The 22,456-nt window shown below is 43.8% G+C and overlaps 1 protein-coding gene across 1 annotated transcript; it reads right to left on the reverse strand.

Moving 5' to 3' along the window:
• Nucleotides 1-1,429: 1,429 nt before the first annotated feature.
• On the reverse strand, nucleotides 1,430-20,777 carry lamb4 (laminin, beta 4). Its single transcript, XM_062461925.1, has 35 exons — nucleotides 20,708-20,777; nucleotides 18,854-18,908; nucleotides 17,535-17,692; nucleotides 16,007-16,142; nucleotides 15,608-15,681; nucleotides 15,086-15,274; nucleotides 14,744-14,807; nucleotides 14,371-14,585; nucleotides 13,851-13,971; nucleotides 13,404-13,592; nucleotides 13,066-13,221; nucleotides 12,733-12,845; nucleotides 12,464-12,543; nucleotides 12,156-12,312; nucleotides 11,890-12,021; nucleotides 11,441-11,626; nucleotides 11,210-11,322; nucleotides 9,523-9,643; nucleotides 9,080-9,257; nucleotides 8,619-8,762; nucleotides 8,196-8,427; nucleotides 7,627-7,784; nucleotides 7,220-7,444; nucleotides 6,773-6,990; nucleotides 6,584-6,680; nucleotides 5,951-6,311; nucleotides 5,547-5,707; nucleotides 5,052-5,254; nucleotides 4,517-4,720; nucleotides 4,115-4,259; nucleotides 3,669-3,876; nucleotides 3,312-3,447; nucleotides 3,003-3,173; nucleotides 2,698-2,851; nucleotides 1,430-2,595 (listed from the first exon to the last, which is right to left on the reverse strand). Exons 2-35 carry the CDS (start codon nucleotides 18,894-18,896, stop codon nucleotides 2,459-2,461), a joined length of 5,379 nt encoding a protein of 1,792 aa, XP_062317909.1. The 5' UTR covers nucleotides 18,897-18,908; nucleotides 20,708-20,777; the 3' UTR covers nucleotides 1,430-2,458.
• Nucleotides 20,778-22,456: the final 1,679 nt, after the last annotated feature.

The following is a 22,456-nucleotide window of genomic DNA, read 5'->3' on the forward strand; positions in this document are numbered from 1 at the left end:
GTGCAGTTTTCTTGTATGCTACTAATGATAGGTTCACTGCATCAAAGACTAAACCGGAACATATGCAGAATAAATGGTATATGTGTTGTTAATTGAGCAGCAAATGGTGAACCCAAACCTAGGAGAAAAATAGGGTGGAGGTCTTAATTTAATTATCTTAGAGGGGACAGAGAGGGCTCTGTGAAAACGGATTCAATTGGCTTCTTGAGGCAACGGAAAATACAAAACATCTACCAGTCATGTGGGGGTCAGATGGCTGAGCGGTTAGGGAGTCAGGCTATTAATCAGAAGGTTGTTGGTTCGATTCCCGGCCATGCAAAATGACGTTGTGTCCTTGGCCAAGGCACTTCACCCTACTTGCCTCAGAGAGAATGTCCCTGTACTTACTGTAAGTCGCTCTGGATAAGAGCGTCTGCTAAATGACTAAATGTAAATTGCGAAAAATGCAAACAACCACAAACTATATCTTAAGGAAGCCAAGTCAGGACTTTAAGGCATGTTCTACTCCTCTTTACTGTAAGCTCCAAACAACATTTCAACCACAACGTTTTCACACACTAACTTGACATCAACCGTCTATCCCTGTGCAGCCAATCAGAGAAGACTGTTGCTGTATCACATTTGATCCTTAATCCAATTGACCACTGAACTGCAATCCGACATCCACGACCTACCTGTGGATTCTGCTCCCACAGGTGAGTCTGAAACATGCCCAGGGGGCAGGGTGTGAGTCCTGAACCCCAGACGGAGTCACATTCTCGGGATTGAATGATAGGCTCATCCACCGAGGAAAGGACCACCAAGCCCAAGGCTCTGTTTTAGGCGACTGGCCAATTAAAAGATCAAATAAAAATGGTGGATTAAATAAAAATTCCAACTAAAGATCAAATAGACTAAAGACGGAAAACAGCAAATATCATTGTCCACCAACTCTTGCAGAATGTATTTTGAAACATCTATACCATCTAACTTCCGAACATAATGTACAATTAGTTTGTTATAGTGCCATTGTTTGTGAGACTACAGTAAACACAACCTACATCGATAACAAAATGGTATTGAGCTTGCAGAATCATTGGAGGGTAACAAACTGTAGCCATTAACGCCTGGGTGGAAAATCCATTAACGTGTGTTATGAGCAGTGATTTGGAGCAGTGTGTGTGTGTGTGTGTGTGTGTGTGTGTGTGTGTGTGAAATAGAGAGCATGTGAGAAACAAAGAGAGTGAGAGGGTGGGTGGAACATACTTTATAATGAAAATACTTATTTTGCACAAAGTATCAATAAGAAAAGGTGTGTGATTATTGTCAGTGTGTGTCCCCAAACCCCAAACAGCTTTTTTGTCTGATTACAGAAAGTATGTATGCAAGTGTCCAGTGGTATAAATACATGAGGAACATGGAGGTAACCACACATCCATTACACACTGTCTCAAATATTGAAGATTTAATGCTCTACATACAAAAGACAAAGCTTTCCAGGGAGTGGTAAGTAACCAATAGATACATTCCAAACCTGGCAGGGGAGCCATTCCAAACCTGGCAGGGGAGCCATTCCAAACCTGTTTGTTGGTTTTAATCTAATTACATCTTCAGCTAGCCCTGAGGTGCCATTGGTGGAAGAAGCAAAGCTTTACTTTTCAAACTGTCAACAAATTGGTGACCACAGCTTTGTACAGTGGTCTGGTTTAGCTTGAGACAGTGGAGCATTTTTATTCATTAGCTTCACAAAAAGGTGTGGAGAAATACTGACAAAATGTAATTCAAAAAAATTAAATTAGGGAGAAAGGGCACGTCTCATCTCCTTGATTAGGCCTGCTGTAAATTGTTGGTCACAGATCACACTCCTGTGGTCAAAGAGAGAACTGCGTACTGATCATTTTCAGTGAGGGTGTCGAAAGAAGAAACAACTTCCTCAGATCTGTAAGCTACTCAGGAGCATCTAAACCCCACTTTCATACTTAACCCACCCACTTTGTATATTTATAAAAAATAACTATGGGCAATACCACCTGACACATCTTCAAGTGGTCACGTGGTCTTTGCACAGAACCAGTACTTGTGGTGACAACAGAGTATTGGAAATGTGCTAGTACCACATTCTTTAAAGCCAAAAACCTATTAGAATTCCCAGTGAAGGACCACAAATATCACAAGATGTGTATTTTTGAATGTAATTTTGTTAATACTTTTTACATGTTTAAGTTTGTACATTTAAAATAATTGTATAGATGTAAAAAATAAAAAAAGTTATTTTTGACAGTCAAAGATCCATTTTCGATATCATAATAATACAACCATTTGTGAGGAATGAACACTTATGTAACAAAGGCACTATTATGTCGAGGTTATAGGCAAAATTCCATTGCCAGTATATTAAACATGTGAAGCTGTTGGCTGTGTTGGGGAAGAGTCTTTCCTAGAGTATATCAAGTTGTCTGCACGGCTATCCATCATAACCTTATAAACAGGTGATGTAGTTGTCTATCCGGCTGGCTATCGCCTTGCGCAGGGATTCCACCGTCTCCAGCAACATGGAAACCTCATTAGCTTTGTCCTCTTTGCTCTTGATGAAGTTTAGAATTTTTCCTTCCAAATCTGGAAATGTGACAAAGAGCATAACTCAGACTGTAAAAACTGAATGTTGTTTGAGTATGTTTTGTTATTAAACAGAGTGTGAATGGTTGAAGAATACTACACCTTCAATGTTTTGCATTTTATCTGCAACATCTTTTCTAAGTTTCTCTGCTTCCATTGTAATATTCTTCAGACGTGTACTGGCTATATCTTCAAGGTCCTGGTTGGTGTTTTTCTCCTCCAGTTCTTTAAACAAGTCTTCCACTTCTTGAACTCCCTGTTGAACCGCAAAAGCAAAGTAAAAATAGAAAAAAAACAATGTTGAAAACATTTTGCAGCATATGATTAGAATATTTCATTGGTTGATTGGTTATTTGCCACAAATCCTGTGTTGTCATTGCGGGATACAGAGTGAGGGCGGAACGTACAGTTTCAGCATCTTTGGCATCAGCAAGAGCTTTGTCAGCAGCTCGTTTGGCCTCTTTTGCCTGTTCGCGGTTCATCTCCATTTTCTTTTTCAGCGCTTCAATCTCCTCTGGCAAGTCCTGAAGTCGAGCGGTATTTAGCTTCGCCTCTGTCTCATTCAGTTTGGTCTCAATCTGTTGACCACAATGAACACACAGTGCATTGACCTCAAGATCAAGAGTTGACTGGATTTGTGAATGGATTGGATGAATGGATATACACAATGATGGACAGACAGATGGATTGAGGCAAGGCTGGATGGATCTCATTACCTCTGTGATCTGAGTCTGAGTCATGTTCTTGCTGTCCTTGGCGTCCTCCAGATCTTTGGCAGCCTTGTCCTGGGCATTCTCTGCATCATAAATCGCTTTCTTAATGTCTTTCACGTCAATATTCTTGGTTCTGTTCCTGCAAACCCATCAACAATCCGTCTTTAGAATATGCTTCTGGTTGGTGACATTCAGAAAATCAAATTACGGTTAATATATTCAATATTGACTACACATTGCTAAATCTAAGTGTAGAAGAAACAATTAGAGCTAAAGTACTAGGAAATAATACTAGCTCTTATAAGAACGCTAGTGCTAGAGCACAGTAGCATGTAGTGAAATTGTACTCCATGTGCTAACTTGATTTCCAGGGCCTTCTCCAGCAGTTCTTTGGCGGTTTTGGCTTGGCCCTCCAGCTGTTCCAGATTCTCCTGGAAGTTTTTGACTTTGGAGAGCTTGTCCCGGATGTTCTGGATCATGTCACGGATTTCATCTGGAGTGCCTGGCAGCTGAATGGCTAGCACTGCCTCAGCTAAGTTCTCAATGTCTTCTGGTGCCACCATGTCATCTTTTGGTGAGAAATGTCCCTCAAAGTCAAGTTCATTAAGGTAATTTAATGCTATGCTAGTTTTAGCCACATGTCCTTTCTAGACAAACTCCTTTAAAGGCAAAGAACCATTTAATGTGACTGTCATTTACAAGGACTTAAGGTGGTCATTGGCTACATCATTTCATGTATACCAGTAACCTGTCAGGTAGTCCTCAACCTCATTTCAAGACAGTGTCAAAATGGCTGCCACACTAACCTGTCAGGTAGTTCTTGACACGTCTGATAAGGTCTTTAGTGTCATTCTTCTCTTTCTCAAACTTCTCCTTGGTGTCACTGATCTTTTTCTTCAGTTTCTCCGCCTCATCCTGGGTGTCCTGAGTCATCTGTTTAGCTGTGTTGAGCTGTTATAAGATGGACTAAGACTTAGAGATATAGGCAACTGATTTAAAAACACATAAAGAAAAATACATTAAATGTGCAGTATTGTAAATAGGATACTCCGGAAGGCTAAATAAGACAGAGAGAAAATGTCTTTCATTTTCGTATTTCACGAGTGAGAAAATAATCAGACCTCATTGGACCTAAATTACACACATCACCCAGCCTAGAAAATACCAGTGCAAACTTTATTTTATCTTTCAGTGGACGATGATCTTGCCTTTGCCTTGGAGTCCCGCAGTTTGTTGAGGAGGTTTACGATGTCGTTCTCTACTTGCTCGGCCATTTCCGTGGCGTTTGCGCTCACAGGGACACTTCCCTTGCAGGTGGGACCTCCACATTCCCGGAGCCCCAGGGCATCTCGACACAGAGCACCCCCGCACTCTGATTTGGAACATTCCATGTCGCCGGGTTCTCCACAGATCTACACGGAACATCAACAAGATCAAACAAACTTCTTCTTACAAAGTTTATAACAAACAGAAGTCCCCAAACGTCAGGGTATCTGTCACATGTATTAGAGGAACCGAATGACCAGCTGTCATACACCTGGGAAGCACGGTAGCCTCTGATGGGGTCTCCCATAGCCACCGAGCACTATGACGGATGAATACTTTTGTTCACCAAATCATTCTCACCCATAAATCAGGAATATGACATGTAACCAAATGATATTGTGGCCTCCATATTCTAGATCTGTGGTCCCAATAGTGTAAACATTATAGACACACTTCAAGAATCAATACAGCACTCACCTTTCCATTGAGCCCTGCAACACTCAGGGCTTTGACCTTGTTCTCCAGAGGCCCCATGTTTCCACTCCTGTTGCAGCTGGACAGTTTGTCTTTGATCTTCAGCCGCGTGTCCATGGAGTCTTCTAGAGCCTTGTCAGCAGCCTTCACCCGCTTCTCATCAGCCATGTATTCCTTATGGAGTTTCATGATCTCATCAAGGGCCTCTGGGTCAATTTAAAAATGAAACATACATGAGCTTTGCACGAGCCCCACATGTGAGCATGAGTTATAGAAGTACATTTAGATCAATACTTTTCAATCACATTATGGAAAGTTCTAAATGTACATTTTGATTTCTGAAAAACTGTTGAATGTTTTTCCTTGATTAGGAGGCTTTGGTAAACAACACCCAGTCAACACTTTGACTGGGTAAGCTGCATATGAATTACCTTACTGGGGATAAATAAAGTTGTCTGATTTGAACTGAACAACAACAACAACAGGACAACAAATTACCTTCTAATTCCTCTGGATTAATTTCTGGGTCAGTGGTAAGCTTGTCCCTCAAGTGGTCCATTAATTTTTTGAACTCGTGGCGGATGTTGTCAACCTGGGTGTCCAACAGTCTGGTTGGGTCAATGATGATGGCGTTTGGGTCAATGGTGTCTTTCAGCTTCCTGTGAGGACAGAAACAAGAGGTACAGAAGATTACCCACATTTATTTTATAGAGAAGATTCATATTTCCTCATTTTCATAGAAACATCCCTGAAGATGAAATCAACATCTTATGACGTAAAAAACAAGAATAATAATCTCAGCTGTTGCTGGTTGAACATTATCACTAGAATATGTAGCCTGAGGACTATAACATCAATATTTATTTTAATAAAAACCCAAGCTGTAGGAAGATTTTCCTCACTTGATCATCTGAATCAGTTTCTCCACCTTCTGCACCTGCGGCATGGCTCGTCCCGTCAGGTTCGCCAGCGACTCTAGCGAGGAGTGCATCTGCAGCATGCGCTTGGTCCCGGCCGGCTGCTGGTGCACTCCCGGGCGAGGGATCAACGTGCGCATCCGCTGGGCGGCCCGATGGACGTCGGTGACGTCGTCTTGCCAGAGGGCGACGCAGGGGTGGCAAGGGGCACAGGAGGGGAACACGGAGTCGTACCCGGGCGCACACTCGTCGCAGAAGATCCCGGCCACGCCGATGCGGCACAGGCACTCCCCCGTGAAGGGGTCGCAGGCGGGACGCTCGGTGCCCTCCATGTTACAGTCACAGGCTGTGGTCAGCGGCGGAGACAAGCAGCCACAACACATCAGTAACGAGCAGTGACACTATTATCCAGAAACAGGGGGGTATTCCAGAAAGCAGGTTATGTGACATACCCGGGTAAGTTAACTCCCCAGCTGACACCCAGCGTTGTAGCAACATTGCCAGCAGGTTGCTGCAACATTGAGTGAATCAGCTGGTGGGTTAACTTACCCGGTTATGTTGCATAACCTGCTTTCTGGAATACCCCCCAGTTGTCTCCCAGTGTTTGTTGTTACTTACAGACACATTGGAGGTCAGGGTTCCCAAAGTGATTCTCCCCACACTCGTCACACTGTCTGCCTCCGAACTCGGCACGACACTGGCACTGACCGCTCACCTTCAGAGTTCAAACAGAGGGTTTTGAAAGAGGGTGGTGTTGACCGTAATGTGGAATAGTCGACACAGCTATGCAGAAGGCCCAGTCCTTGCCTTGTCACAGATGTTGTTGAGAGAGTTTCCAGGGTCGCATTTGCAAGGTTGGCACCCTGATGCCCCCTGGATGTTCCAGTAGCCGTCGGCACACTCGTCACACAGCTCGCCCATCGCTCCAGTCCGGCACGGGCACTGCCCTGTCTCAGAGTCACAGAAACAGGGGCTTCCCAGCGGGCACTGGGTCACCTCGGTACCCCGCGGGTCACAGGAACACTCTGAATACACACACACATACACACACACAGGTATTTCAGCACACAAGACACAAAAAAAATGCACACACACTCAGAAACATACGTAATGAAATTTAGAGCGATACGCAACTTTCCGCCAATGTTACTATTACAACTAAGTTGTGTTTGGTCTAGGACTTAAAGGTAAACATACAAGATTGTCTGCTCTCTGACTCCAAGGTAATACATCTCTAACGTGTCTCAACTGTACCTTTGCAGTCCTGGTCCACAGCGCTGCCATAGTAGCCAGGCTTACAGCTCTGACAACGAGGTCCCTGAGTGTTGTGGAGACAATGCATACACTCCCCTGTCACGGCGTCACACGCACTGCTGTCCTCTGGGTAGATGTTGTTGTTACATGGACACTCTTGGCAGATAGCGTTCGGCCTTTCCAGGTCACCATAGAAACCGGGGATGCAGGAGTCACAGCGTGACCCTGGGGGGGAAAGGGGTGATGAGAGTACAATACAAACTCTACACACATTTGAATGCACATCAGCTGGTTTTCCTTTTTTTTTTTTTTTCATTATCATGGAAAGTTTTCATCACACAGATGCTGAACATGTGTGCCCACCCCACACCCCCTACACACACACACACACACACACACACTCCTACCTGTGTGTCCAGGCAGGCAGTAGCAGGTCAGACTTCTGGACTCCGGGTTCTTGGAACAGGAGCTGGCAAAGTGTCGCCCGCTGGCCTCAGTGTCGGGACACAGACAAGGCTCACAGGGTTCCCTGGAGACCGGGTCACCGTAGTAACCCTCCACACACCTGAAACATTTATTTATATGTTGAGTTTCTTTCTTTTAACCAGGAGAAAGCCATTGAAAAATACAATCTTTTGTTTCAGGATCACAGGACCCGGAGACTTAGGCTGCTAGCTTACGATCTAACATGTACAGGCATCTAAGTGTAGTATAAAAAGCATTAAACAACAATACAAAGATAAGTAACTGTATATATATATATACTGTAATTATATAGATATCCATATATAGACAGACAGATGGATGGACGGATGGAATGATATATCCTTGAGGGGTTTAGGTTGGTTGAGGGGCAGTTCTATGGGCGTATGTGAAGCCCTCTGTGGCATTGCTTGTAAAACGGGCTATACAAATACATTTTGATTTTATTTGATAGAGAAAATGTCTCGGTCTTGCTGTGTCCTTCCCTCGGCACCTTTCACAGTTGTCTCCGGCGGTGTGTTCCCGACAGTCCAGACAGGCTCCGGTGTCCGGGTGGCACAGCTCCGCCTGCCCGTTACACTGACAGGGCCGACACAGGGGGAAGCCGTAGTACCCCGGCTGGCAACGGTCGCAGCGGCGCCCCGACACCTCCCGCCGACAAGGGCACTGACCTCTGACCTGGTCGCACAGCTCCGAGACCGAGCCCTGGGTGTCGCACTCACATGCTGTGTGTGTGTTAATGGGAGGGATGAGAATACAGAAATAGGTTTTTCATTCTATTTTGTTCTTCCATGGTAAGGCTTCTTCAAATGTTTTCCACATTTCAAGCATAAATTGGCTTATGACAATATTTATACAACTAAAAACACATGTACTACTCTGGATAGAAACACTAGCTGTCGCCGTGGAAACATACGTCTGCAGCCCTCTGGTCCGAAGCCGAAAGTCAAGGGGGCGCAGGAGTCACAGCAGCGTCCAATCACATTGGCCTTACAGTCGCACACCCCACCAAACTTGCTGCAGTAGGGGCCTAGCGACCCCTGGTGGTTACACCTGCAAACTGCAAATACAGATCCTCATTGCAAATTTTACACAGAATCTGTAAATAACCCCACTATACTGAAATGTACTAAACTTCACAATACATATATGTATAGTATTAGTATAGCCTATGGAATGATCATACTGAAAATGTATTCTATTCAAGCAATATTGCAAAAGTTCAGCTAGCCAAACAGAGGTACAGTTGAGAATTCCTACAGGAAGAGTATGTGCCCATGGGGACAATATGTAACTTGATCAGGTACTTAGAATCTAGGATGACTGGAAGGGTTTGTAACTCGTCCGTTTGAATTGAATCATCCTCTGCCCACTTACCCATGGCCCCGTTGTGGATGCGGGCGGACAAGCTTCCGATGAGGCCCTCGCACACCTCAGGCAGCATCAGCTGCTGGGCCCCCGCCGACAGCTCCACGCAGCGGAGACGCCTGAAGGAGTCCAGGTCACTCTGGGAACAGAAGTCCTGCACAGACGCCATCTTGGGGACCAGGCCCATCTAGAACAGGAAGGAGGCTCGGTGGAGTAGGGTTTGGTGTGACTGCTAGGAGCAGGACCGAGAATTCGGATGTGTCTGTCCTCGCATTTATAAATGCAATGTTTGCCAGTGAACAAATATGAACTCACATGATGTACTTTTGATTATATCACCTTTACTACTTTGTACAGAGAAGCATTTATTGACCAATTCTTCAAAATGTATAATCTTGATGAAGTTACCATATTAACATAAAATCAGCTCAAACTACTTCAGATATTCTTACTGAGTCGACAAGTATGTGTGAGCTTGAATGAGGATCGGAGTTGGGCTGCTTGGCAAAGGTGATGTCGATGTAGTATCTTCCTCCATTGTTCAAACACACCGGTGTATCTATAATCGCAACTCTAAGAGGGACAAAGACTTGTGAGAATGAAAGCAAATGGCTGAGGGTAGTTAACCTTTTCATGTTCCTGTTAAATTTGCCTGAAAACGCCTAAACAGCATACCCAAAGTAAATTGGAAGCTGTTCTTGAACCATTTGGAGTACATGCATGTAAATGATCTCTTTTGAAAGCTGACACTCTGAAGTTATGTCCCCTGTTGTCAGGACCCCTGTCAGTCCTTCTAGTGTTGAGTAATAGAAGCTTGAACACAAGGAAAGTGAAAATTTCTATTTCCGCCTAGATTTTGTTTTGAAAACAGAGGCCTGAAGAGGCCTAGAGGTGGTAGGTATTATCTGGAAGACTAAATTGGACCACAGGTTGAAGCCTTACCCAATTCAAATCAAAAGTCAAACATAATACCACAATATATTCATATTTGACACATGTTTTTATAAGAATACATCCAGGAATTTTCTAAAAGGGTCTTTTGGAGACTCCAAAATGACCCTTTGTAACCAAGGTCAAGGTCAAATAAAAAGGTATTATTTTTCATAATTGTTATCTCTGGCCCATCTCTGGTACTTAGAAATATCATATATAATAGCTAAATCCCTAATTAGTAATACTGAAACACAAAAACTGAAGCATGAACACATTGGAGTGCTTTATCTGATTCCAAGGATTGGCGCACAAAGAACACTGATTCTGTCAACCATATTGCGCAATCGACTGTTATTTTGAAGGCTCCACAGACGCATACAAATGAGGTATTGGCATTTTCAGCTAGCTGTCAGCTACAAGGCTAACGAGCTAATTTCAGAGCCAGTCGAAGCCAGTTCGAGAAATTTGTTTAGAACGAGTGTGGGGGGGGGGGGGCGGGGGGGGGGCAGGACGCACAGACCTAGTTGGCTTTAGAGGGCTGTCAACGGGGCATGGAAGCTCCTATTGGGTCGAACAAGGTGTCAATCAAAAGGGGAGGGTTCAACGGACATTTTGAGACCTTCATTTTGTAAATACTCCGTTGATAAACCGGACAAAATAACACTTTTATGTGAACAAGTTGTTTCTTCCGTCGGCTAACTTGCATAATGAAACAAAGGATAATGGCTATTCATGAACGTAAAACATTGTATTTGGACGAATTACTTTACATGGTTAGATACTTTGAACCCTTGGGACTTACGCAGATCAAGTTTTGATGGCATGATTTGCACACCTGGACCTATTTGAACAACTTAGGGTGAGTACAACTTTTTTCTTTGGCATTGTTGAAGGAATGTTCACCGGAAAAAGACGTTGACTTTGCTTGCTATTGTGACTTGATCTTGAATTGGTTTATTTCAATGGAAGCACAAGAATCGTAGCTTTCCAACGATGTATAACATGTGTAGCGTCTAAAAAATATATTTGTTAGAATTTAGTGCGTCGTAACTGAGGAAGGGGGAGGCAGCATTTTTGTCTCGCGGGCGAAACAGGAGCGTAAACAGGTTAACCAGTAATCACTAGTTAACAAAGTATTCCAGTATTTTTCATTGACAACATTGTTGGTGATGTATTGATGGTGGTGTGGTAAGATTTGTGTCAAACCTGGCAACCCCGGGTAGTGAGAGTGTTTTGGTTCCTGTGGGGTCAGTGGTACAGCCACTGTCTCCAGGTGACAGGGGGAGGATACTGACTGAAGCTACCCAGTCATCCAGAGACTAAAGAAGGTGACCAATGGTAAGAAACTTAGTCAGTAAGACATGTCTTTAAACTCACAAAACAAACCGAGAACTTATGTTTGATTTGATTTCAAGGTGAATATGTTTCTTTTCTAACCTCTGGCTCATAGCGAATCACTAGCTGGTAGTCAAGGGAGGCTGGGAGGTTGTCAACTGTAAACCTAAGACCCGCCCCATCCAGAACCCTGACGAATCCCGGGCCAGTCCATGTTGTTGGCGCATCAGCCGTCCTCTGTCGGGGCACAATCTGCAGAGCCGAGCCCGGGTCAAGAGGAATGGACCTCTGATGAAGCAGAACCAGAAAGAAAAAGAGTGCGGCAAAATCAAAGGTCATGGGTGAAGTTTCAGATACTTTACAATCACTATCTCAGGCTAAAGACACAACTGTGATGCACAAAGCGTTCACCTTAAGCCCAACAATGGCCTCATTATCTTAAATAAACCATTGTTTGAAAAGTACTCTGCTCCATGAGACGGCAGAGGAAAAACGAAAGGTATTAGGATGTTCTGTGTCTGGATTCTGCTGGGAGCAGCTGGTGTTCCTACCCGTTCCTGCCTTCTCCTGCGAGCTCGTCTCTTGGTCCTCCTCACCAGGACGATCCTGCCGTTGCTGATTTTGAAGTCGTAGCCCTGGTCCCGGTAGTACTGCTCACATTTGGGCAGGCCTGTAGGGTTCAGCTGGGGGAAGGACCACACTCACATGTTTTACATACATAAACACACAAACACACACACAAACACTCATGGATTTTTGATAACACACATGTTGAACACTACTAAGCTTTTTCCATTGTCACATCTGGGCAACTGACCAGGGAAGAGGATGTCTGATCCTCCAGTGGAGCAGCATTCTCAGCCTCAAACAGGAAGTAATCCAGAGGAGCAAGGAAGTGACCCGGGGCGGGGTCACTGCAGCTCTGCCCCACCATGTTGGGTAAACACTGGCACTGACCATCTACTGATGAACAACTGTGCACGTGTAGGTAGTATGACAAAGGGGAATGAAGTTCACATGAACTTAAAATGAAATATCATGACAGAGTCTAACATACAATAATACTTAATGTTTAATACATGTCATGACGTCTCAGATCTGTTATGTTCTTGTTGTGTGACATACATGCTGCTGTAGGCTCCTCCCATGTCACAGTTACAAGGTGTGCAGCTGTATACAGTGTTTCCCAGACCCCAGTGACCTGACTGGAGAGAGATAGGGTCCGAACATTCATAACTAACAACCAATGTTCATCAGAAAACAAACAATATTCATAACATGTTAAATTCTCTAGTGAAAACTATTATTTTCCTTATGCCCCCAGAAAGAAAGAAAAAGTGTCTGAGAGAATAAGACAACATTAGTCATCAACGATGATACAGCATTTGTCTCACCACACACTGATCACACAAGGCCCCAGTGGCGAGCTGTTGACACACACACTGCCCCGTTTCCTGGTCACAAGGGTGTGGCGTCAGGACACTACCCAGGAAATTACACTGGCACCCTGACGACAGACAAGCGGAAATTGTGGGAAAAATTAGGAATAAGCCGTTTAGGTTCCCAATGTCCTCATCAATATGCAAAAAGTGATTGACACATTTTTTGCTCCATGAACTGATGTTTTCAATCCCAGTCATACATTAAAGCTGCAACAAATAACAGTCTTCAACCTTTCTATCATCAGAACATTTCACTTGTGTCAGAGAGGCTATGTTGTTTCTTACTCTGGCAGCCGGACGGGTCTTCCTGATTCAGGCCATAGAAGCCGTATTGACAACGGTCACAGCGGTCCCCGTTCACGTTCTCCTTACAGACACAGCGCCCCGATACGGGGTCACACAGGCCGCCGTCCAGGGAGCCGGCCGGGTCACAGTCACAAGCTGCAGAAACAACCAAGGAGACAAAACCTATTGAAGTTCGTGTTGCTTCCACAGGTCCATGCTTAGAGATTCCAGCCTACGTTACAGAGCGACACTTTTGAAAAGAGCGGACATGGCTTTGTTTGTGTTTGTGTCGGCTGGGTGTGTTTGTTTTCATGCATGCATGTTTGTGTCTGACTCACGAATGCACCCCTGGGGGTCTTCTACGGAGCGCTGCGGGTCCTGGTACAGGTACGGTCTGCACTGCTCACACTGGGGTCCTACACGGTCATGGCGACAGTCTTCACACACACCTCCACTAACCCCGCCGGTGGCCTGGTAGCGGGCCGCGTCGAAGTAACACGACTCGGAGTGACCATGACAGTTACACCCTACGGAGGGAGAAGCGGGCAGTAATAGGCAAACATCGTTATGTGGTATTGTCAGTATTTGCAATGTAGAGATTAAAATATGATGTTTACGTAAGGAATATGGTAGGGGATGTGTGCTATGATTGAAATACACTGGATATAGGATCCCTCATGGATTGCAATGCAGAGCAAGTGCACTGATAAATAGTAGCCAACTAGGTTGAGTTTTTTTTTTGGGGGGGGGGGGATTAAGTGCAGAGTAAAAAGTGAGGACATTACTTTGACAGACGTTCGGGCCATTTTGACCACCTGGCCTCCAGGGGGCGTCATTGTGGAAGTCTTGACATCTCTCACAGTTTGCGCCTACTGTGTTGTGCTCGCACACACATCGACCGTGAACCTGGTAGAAAACAATAATGACCAATGTAACAGCCATAGAAAAATGCCATACACTGTTACATTTCTATTTTTCCTGGAGCAGTTGAAGGATGCGTCTAATAAAGACAGTAATTGAACTGCTAACTAATGTCAAACTTGAAATCTCCATCCAGTATCACCCTCCAACAAGGTTCAACCTACATTTATTGTTTCAGCAGACACTTTGAACTAAAGCGACATACAAATAGTGCTCATGATCATCACAGCAGATGATTGCTGTAATGACACACCACTTTTGTGGTCAGTGGCAAAAAGAACAGACTTTATTACCTAAAGGGTAACATCCTTCATCCTCTGCCACCTTCCACACCTTCACCATGACCTTCACCATGCAATTTCCTCCCCCTGCCTGCCCCCTCACCATGCCAGGCTCGTTGAAGACATCGCCCCGGGTGATGTCGACAGGCATACACAGGCTGGCGTGGCTATTGCAGAAGCAGCTGCCACGCACCACCATGTCATAGAGGGCGTAGTAGTACTTATCCTGGGGGTTCCTGCGCTTGCGTCCCAGCAGCGTGTCGCCCAGCGTAAACAAACGGGTGAAGTTCACCCGCAGGTTAGTCATGGTGATCAGCTCTGAGGAGGGATGGGACATGTAGTTTACGGAGGCCACTTGGGCACATGTCGGTGGAGGCATGGGCGAAATGTGATTGGTGGAGAGCGAGGGCTGATGGGAAATGCTGTTTGCTGAGTCCACTTGTGCACATGCGCGTTTGGAAGTTAATATGACAAACCTTGAATATGGGGAGCGTAGGGATCCTCTATATCAAAGCTGGGATCCAACGCCTTGAGCACAACCTGTTATGGAAATCCAGTTTGTGAAGAAGTTTGCTATTGAGTGCACAATAAATGAATGTGTGTATGCCTGAGAGTGACACACATGTCGCTGTGTGTGCATCACTTGCATGAGAATGAATGCGCGTGTGCGTGTGTGTGCGTGTATGCGCGGCGGGTGCATGTGACGGAATGTGCGTGTGTGCTGCTTGAATATATGCACAGTGCATGAACACATGTGAGTATGCGCTTGCGAGGAAACGCGCGTGTCGATGTGCTGCTGTCTGTGTGCGCGTCATCACCTCCCCGTCGGTGGAAGGTTGCGACCCGGAGTAGCGTCCGTCACAGACCACATCGTCCACGCTGTCGGGCAGCTGGGCAGACACCCAGGGGAAGCTGGCTGCACAGTCCTCCGCAAAGTAGCGGAACACCTTCCAGGTCCGCCCGTAGTCCTTTGACCTTTCAACCAACATGGCGACAGGGCGGAAACTCTGGAGAGCAGCAAAGGGGTTTGAACACTTTAGATCCGGGTGCTTGTAATTAGAGTTAGACAATGGGCAACAAGGCTTTACTGATTTAGTAAGTCTTGGTAACACATGTTAACTTTGATACGCATTCTAAAACATTATGCATGTAGCAGGTAAACACAACAGATAATCAATGATATAAACACACAGCTCTAACAGTATCTTTCGAAAGGCGATTCAGGTCCTATTGCGGCAGTTTGTGCAGTGCTTGGATGGTTATTTGTTTTAATATGTCTTTCTGTAAATAGTGTGACTGATAACTAGGTTGGATGTGAGTCTCGGCTCATGTGTCGTTACCTTGAAAGTCAGGACGAGGTGACTGAACTGAAAAATGGTCTCCAGGTTCATCTGAATACTGACTTCCTGAATACCTGCGAATGGGGAGCGATTATGTTCTGATTAGATTCGAATCTTGGTGGCTAGTCTTGTTTCTCAGTACCATTCAAGTGGATTTTGAAGGGGTTCATCTGAGCCTGTGTGCTGGTGGAGAGTTCTCCAGGATTTTGCCATTAGAGCACAATATCCTTTAGTCATTTAGCAGACGCTCTTATCCAGAGCGTGTCGATATCCATCAACAGACATGTATCTGTCTTTTAAATATCCGTTTCAGGTCATGTTTGTACTCGATCCAAAAATGTGAACCGCATAAAGAGCTCTCTGCAAACAAGTGTGTTCCGTTTCTGAGAAGACACGCACCGTTCTCCGACTGCCACCACTTCATCCTGCGCTGCGGCTCAAAGGTGGTGATGACGTTCTCTATCTGGTGGCTGCTGGGGTTGGTGACAAGGCTGTAGGGCTGGCGGGAGTCACATGTAAAGCACTTCTGCTCATCCTGAGAGGAAAATATATACAAAAATAATTCTTAGGTTTTGTTCCTACCCCCACATATATCATGGTTATAATGTTCTGTCCACCCTTGGTCCTGCAGTTCAAAGGTCACTGGTGGTTTATTGCTATTGCCCCTAGCACCACTCAACCTAATTGAAGAATGTGACCTTGGAACATTACTTTGACAGTGACATATATGCAGCTAATAATTTTAGCAAACAGTTTGCAAGGAGAAAAGATTTGAACATGTGATGGAATCACATTTTGGTCAAGCAATTAGTTCTCATAAACCCAAAGCAATGCTTGTGGATGCCTGAACAAGAAGCTTGGTGCCTGCCATTATAGGCATAAATCACACAGAGGTATACATCACATATAACCTCAGTGTGATGGCATGTGAGGACATGTGCTCCCCCAACAAAGTAAATCCCATTAAAATAGCTCAACACACACAATGAGCTGCATAGGATGAGGTCCTGCAACGCCTCATGTGATTTCCCTATTTTGAATATCATAGGAAAACACAACAAAGGGCATATGCAGAATACATTATTGTTGTTAAACTCTTTCAATTCATATGTTGGACACGCCCAATTCTCACCTGCAAGGGGGAGGAGGGGAGTGTGTGTGTGTGGGGGGGGGGGGGTGGGGGTGGATGGCGAGGGAGAGAGTGCTGAGAAGGAAAGTTGAGAGGAAAAAAAAAGTTGGAGAGCAAGAAAGCTGAGACAGAGAGAAAGAAAGTAAATCAATTAAGATAAAGAAACTTGAGATGGAAGTCTTAGACGAAGTCCTGGTGGCATGGAAGCAGAGGTTAACATGGAGGCCCAGTGCACACAACGTAGTGTGGGTGAGGTGGGAAGGAAAACCAAGGTAGTGACCATATAAATGTGGCAGATCAAGACTTGTCTCCAGTGTGAAGCATGTTTAGGGTGAGCCAGGGAGCTGTCATTCCGTACTTGTAGATCCCCAGAGTACGTTTCCTAAAGGAATGTGTGTGTCCTGTATTGTGTCGGTCCTGACTGGAAAATCAGTGTGTAGCTGAAGGAGTGCTGTGATTTTAAGAATATGTGGAAAATGTACGACTAATGTACGACTATTCCTCATGCAAATTCAATGTAAAGCATTATACAGATATGCCTGGTTTGGAGTGATTAAAGAAGTTAACTGACTTAGTCAGTTAGTCTTACTAAATCAATAACAGAGCAACCGAACAGAGCACCCAAACGGCAAATGCAGTCATTCTTAGATAAATGATCCTGTATAAATATAAATATCTAAATAGTTAGAGAAGAGAGAAGAGAGAGAAGAATAAACACAATTATATTATATTGTCTGAGCACAAACATTCATTCATTCAGGGGCATTCATTGGGTATTTCAAAAGCAAGTGCTCTAACCTCCAGGTATCCAATGATGCAGTAGGGCTGAGGGCCACCCAGGCCGCAGGTGGAGGAGGCAGACAGCTGAGCGGCCCGGCCCACCATCAGGTCCCCCAGCTGGGGGTTACAGGAGCTGCCCTCACACTCCCCCCGGGTCAAGGCCACATGTGCCACCACTGGACGGGGAGGAGAGGAGAGGGAGGAAGATGGAGGGGCGAGAGGGAGGGTGAGATGAGACAGCTTTAAGAAGGATGAAGAGAACCTGGATTCTATCATCTTTCTATATATTTTTCAGTCTGTATTACATTTCTCTTTGTGAACCAGTTTTCTTTCACTGTGGGATTCCTTCTTGAGATACTCAAGGATAAACGTTTGGTAGAAAAACCATGAAAAGGAATTGTAGATGTTTACGAATCTATATCTTAGTATTGTGTCAGTAGAGGATTGTCTTTCCAGGGCTCAACATGTAGCAAAGAGGGAGAAATAACAGAGGATCAGGGATGTACAGTACATCATACAGTACATCCTATACGTGTTGGCAGTATCAACACAAGAGCTTGTCAGGTATGCACTAAGGTTCCACATCTAATGATGTTTGTTTTGGAAGGAGTCCTAACATCACAGGTAACAGAAAGATCGCGCTGAGTTCAGAACAAACGAAAGCATGCTACCAACTCCTACACGTGCCACTTACATAGCGCAATAATACGCCATAATTATGTGTGCATTAAAGGTCAGTGCTAAACATGTTTGATAACTACCCAGACAGACAACGCTCTGTTTCTTTTTACTTTCTAAGTAAACAGTTTAAAGAAATTATAGGTTCCTGCACTACTGAAACTATATGGCAAGCTTGGCTGACACCTCTAATTAAGGGAAATAAGCCTTTTAATTAATTTAATTAATTTATATTTTTTATAATTTATATTTTTGTATATATATATATTTTTAAATTTATATTAACATTTGAAACCAGGTCCAAAACATGAACAACTATGAACTGTCTATACATAGTCCACACAAAGATTTCTGCCTTATTTTGGAATATTGGGAACAATTTGCAAATAGCCAAAGGTCTTTTGCTGAGCGAGTGCTAGCATGTGGAAATATTCTCCATCATCAGTGCTCAGCAAGTGATCACATGTCAGATGGGAGAAGAGGCTTCTGGGATTGGTAATGTCAATTGGGCCCTGCTTTCTGCCAAGAGCAAGACGATTCAATCCTTGTTGAAACAAATAGCTTGTGTGGATCTGTCTGTGTGTTTTTGGTGTTATTTTCCAGTTGCCAACCTAGAAAGTGCCAAGGGTGTGACGGGTACCAAGGGTGGGTGGACTTACACACGAACAGGAAGAGGATTGTCTGCCTCATGTTGAGGGTCATCTGCTGCAAGGTCCACATGGTCACAGAGAGAAAGAAAGAAAAGGAGAGAGAGAGGCATGATGAGCTGATTAGAGTTGACTGTGTGTGTGTGTATGCGTTTGTCATCTTTGGGGGGGGGGGGGTGCCTTGAGTCAGTAAATTGTCATCCAAGATATGAAGGGATTCAGTAAAACGTTTAACATGCTGAAATGTGTCTATTAGCATTCAATTATGTTGGCAGAATATCCTATCAGTTCTTGGATTCAATAAAAAATGTTTTCTACACTGTTTACTGAACTCAATAAACAAATGGTCAACTCCAGATTAGTATGGTATTATAAGGTGGTTGCTTGGAGTAGACAGTAGTATCCTGCTATATACCCTATTTGACATGCATCACTCAGTGACCGTAAAAATAAAACTTTGAATGGCTCCTCTATCGGTAACTTGGTAACCACATATTGGAGGACTTTGTGGTTCTCTCATTGAGAACTCCTTACAAAGCCCAGAGAAAACAGGCCAAGAAGTTAAGCTAGGGTAAATACGAACACATGTTTAGGCAATGCAGATGTAAATACAGTGCTGGTCTCACTCCAGCGTGTGCGAAGGCAAACAGTCGGCAGTAGAAACATGTGCCACAAAGTAGGGTGCACTGTGCATCAGCAAGGACACACCAGGAAGTCCCATTACTAAAAGCTTCCAAACTGAACTTGCGATGTCATATCACCTTCAGTAACGTGAGAAAACACTGAAACGCGATCACTGTGCCTGTATAGCGTAGTGTGCTTCTGTGTGTCACCTTTGGTCCTCTGTCACCCTATTTCCATTGTAAGACTAAAATGTACAGAGGTAGCGACAGAATAATATGCCCATGGGAGTGGTTTGGAATGCACAGTACTGTATAGAACCCTGCTAAAACATTTAGCCTCAAGGGACTGATGAACTTCCTAAGAAAGGCATAGGCCCCTTGAGATAATTGTGCAGGGATTTACCATAGGTTTAGACTTGCTGTATGTACTAAATGCGTGTTGCAACTGTAAAAATGCCAGATTGGGCCGTGCAGTGCATAGACATATCTACCAAGAAGTATGTTGTCTGACTGTATGACATAGTGCTACACATTACAGTATAATAGGATTATGGCCATCAATTTTTAAAAATCACCGGAAATCAATGAGTCCGAAATATTGCGGGGGTGTATATGCTGTACTCAGCGTTCAGCTTGAATAAGAAGTCACTTGAGTATCTCACACAACGCTTCTTCCATAAAACACAATCTGGTCTCTCCTTCTGTTTCTCATGTTGCAGTGTACAGCTTCACACCTGTTGAGTGGGAAATGCTCTGTTCTTTTCCCCTGTATTCGTCTTCCAACAACATACTTCAATCGACTGATAAGCATTTGGAGACTCAACTCATCCTAGACAGCAGAACCATATCTCTTTTATCAGACAATCAACATTGCAGTTACTCCAAACGGCAGTAGCAACAGTCAAATCTAGATGTCTCTCAAGAAATATCTGAAGAATCTCAGATCCAAGAAATAACAATGTACTATACCTCAGATACCTGCTATGATATCCAATCCGAAGGTCAGACCATCAATCTGTTACTATCCAACCATCATATGCATGCAGTAAGCTACTGAAAGCAATCCACCTCTAGCATCCACGTTTTCCCGCTTGTGCTTACACTAGTAATACTGTAAGGACGAGACAACACATCGCAACTTGCGATTTGAAACCATTTTCTTTCTCAAACTGTATTGGGATTGCAGAATTACCGCAATAAATATGATCAAAGCAGGTTAGGCAAACATACAGTTAGAACTCACTTGATGACGGTGGATTCAGACTCCAGTGAAAGTAAGACTCTCAGCATGTGAAGGCACACCTGAGCTCTATGGAGAGAGTGGGACAAATGTAGCCTTTGGGTGTGCATATGTCTGAGAGAGAGAGAGAGAGAGAGAGAGAGAGAGAGAGAGAGAGAGAGAGAGAGAGAGAGAGAGAGAGAGAGAGAGAGAGAGAGAGAGATAGAGAGAGAGAGAGAGAGAGAGAGAGAGAGAGAGAGAGAAGGAGGGGAAGGAGTGGTGGAAGGACGGAAGGAAGGAAGGAACAGGATTAGGTTTCATTCAAAGCTGATGCCTCTCTGACTAGGAGCTGGGGTAAAGTAATGTATGACAGGCTGGGGAGGGATTTACTTTGACAAAGACATGGAATGTATTGCTGTAGAAGTAGGCTCACCTGGTCTGTATGTTGTTTCCCTTACTCACACCACCAAACATGCTTAGTACAGCACAGTAGAATGTGCATTTTTCATGCCCTGCACCTGCCCTTCACTGCAGGGCTATGGACAAAATTAAATAAAGAAGATATGGGAAATCACTCTAGATTTAGAGGAGATGTAAACTTTAAAGGTTTACTTAGAAGGACTGATTGCCTAAACAGCGAGACTGAAATGCCTGGATAACATTTAGAATAGAAAGGTGTAAAAATGTAGGTCTGGGATTTTGCATGACTCTTTGAATAGGCCTACATATTTCTAGGACACAAGGAAAACATTTGCACTGGTAAACACATTGCTTTGATTGTAACGCAAAGGATTTGTGTAGATTATAGAAACCTCTGTAATAAAAATACCATGAAACTGTGATTTTACCATAATGTTATGTTGACCTTAAATTGTAAATATAATTAAAGAATTGAGTCAAAACGTTAATAAACGTACATTTCATAAAAGCTACAAATACTAGTTTAACAATGCATCTCATGGGCGGTATGCTTACTTATAGATATGCTTGGTCAGATCAAAGTGCATAAAGCTACAAGGGAGTTCACTGGAACAGCAAAATAGCAATGGGTTTATTATATTTGACCATTGAGGAGCTGCCCTCTAGTGTTTGTCAAGTGCAACTAGCGTATCTTTAATTAAAGTTTTCAAACTGCTGTTGCTTACGGAAATGCATAATTCTTCGAAACTATTCAGCAATAACAAAATAAAAAACATTGCCTATGCTCAGCACACCAAATATGCAAACAAGATAACTTGCTATTTATAATGTTCTTTTATAGTTTGGAAATTGTGCTAACATCACTCATTCTGACTGAATTGCACTTTGGGCTACGTTGCTACAACAACCAATTGACATATTGGGCCATAACTTTTTCAATTAAAAAACTGAAGTATAAACTAATGAAATATATTCTGAACAGATCAATTATGACTTGGGATAGGGTTCTACATTTTACGCACCCATATTGACTCATTGCCTTCTAAAAAGGGAATTAATGTGTGTCTTTTCGAAAAACATAATTTAAAAAGCCATAATCCCAAAATAGACAGCAATTAAAATAAATTATAACCTAAGATACATAGGTAGGCTATATATAAAAATGATAATGGTTCTATAATAGGCCTATAGAGACAGATAATAGACGGGGAGACAGATAATAGACGGGGAGGCAGACAAGGCAAAAGACTGCGCGTAGGCCTACGTTCAATTAACATCCAATTCAGTAACGTTGCCAGCAATGCCAGGTTATGATTGCGTTGCAGGTTGCATTGGAAGAAAATCCGCTGAATT

The sequence above is a fragment of the Osmerus eperlanus genome, chromosome 5, assembly GCF_963692335.1.
Source record: "Osmerus eperlanus chromosome 5, fOsmEpe2.1, whole genome shotgun sequence".
NCBI lineage: Eukaryota > Metazoa > Chordata > Actinopteri > Osmeriformes > Osmeridae > Osmerus > Osmerus eperlanus.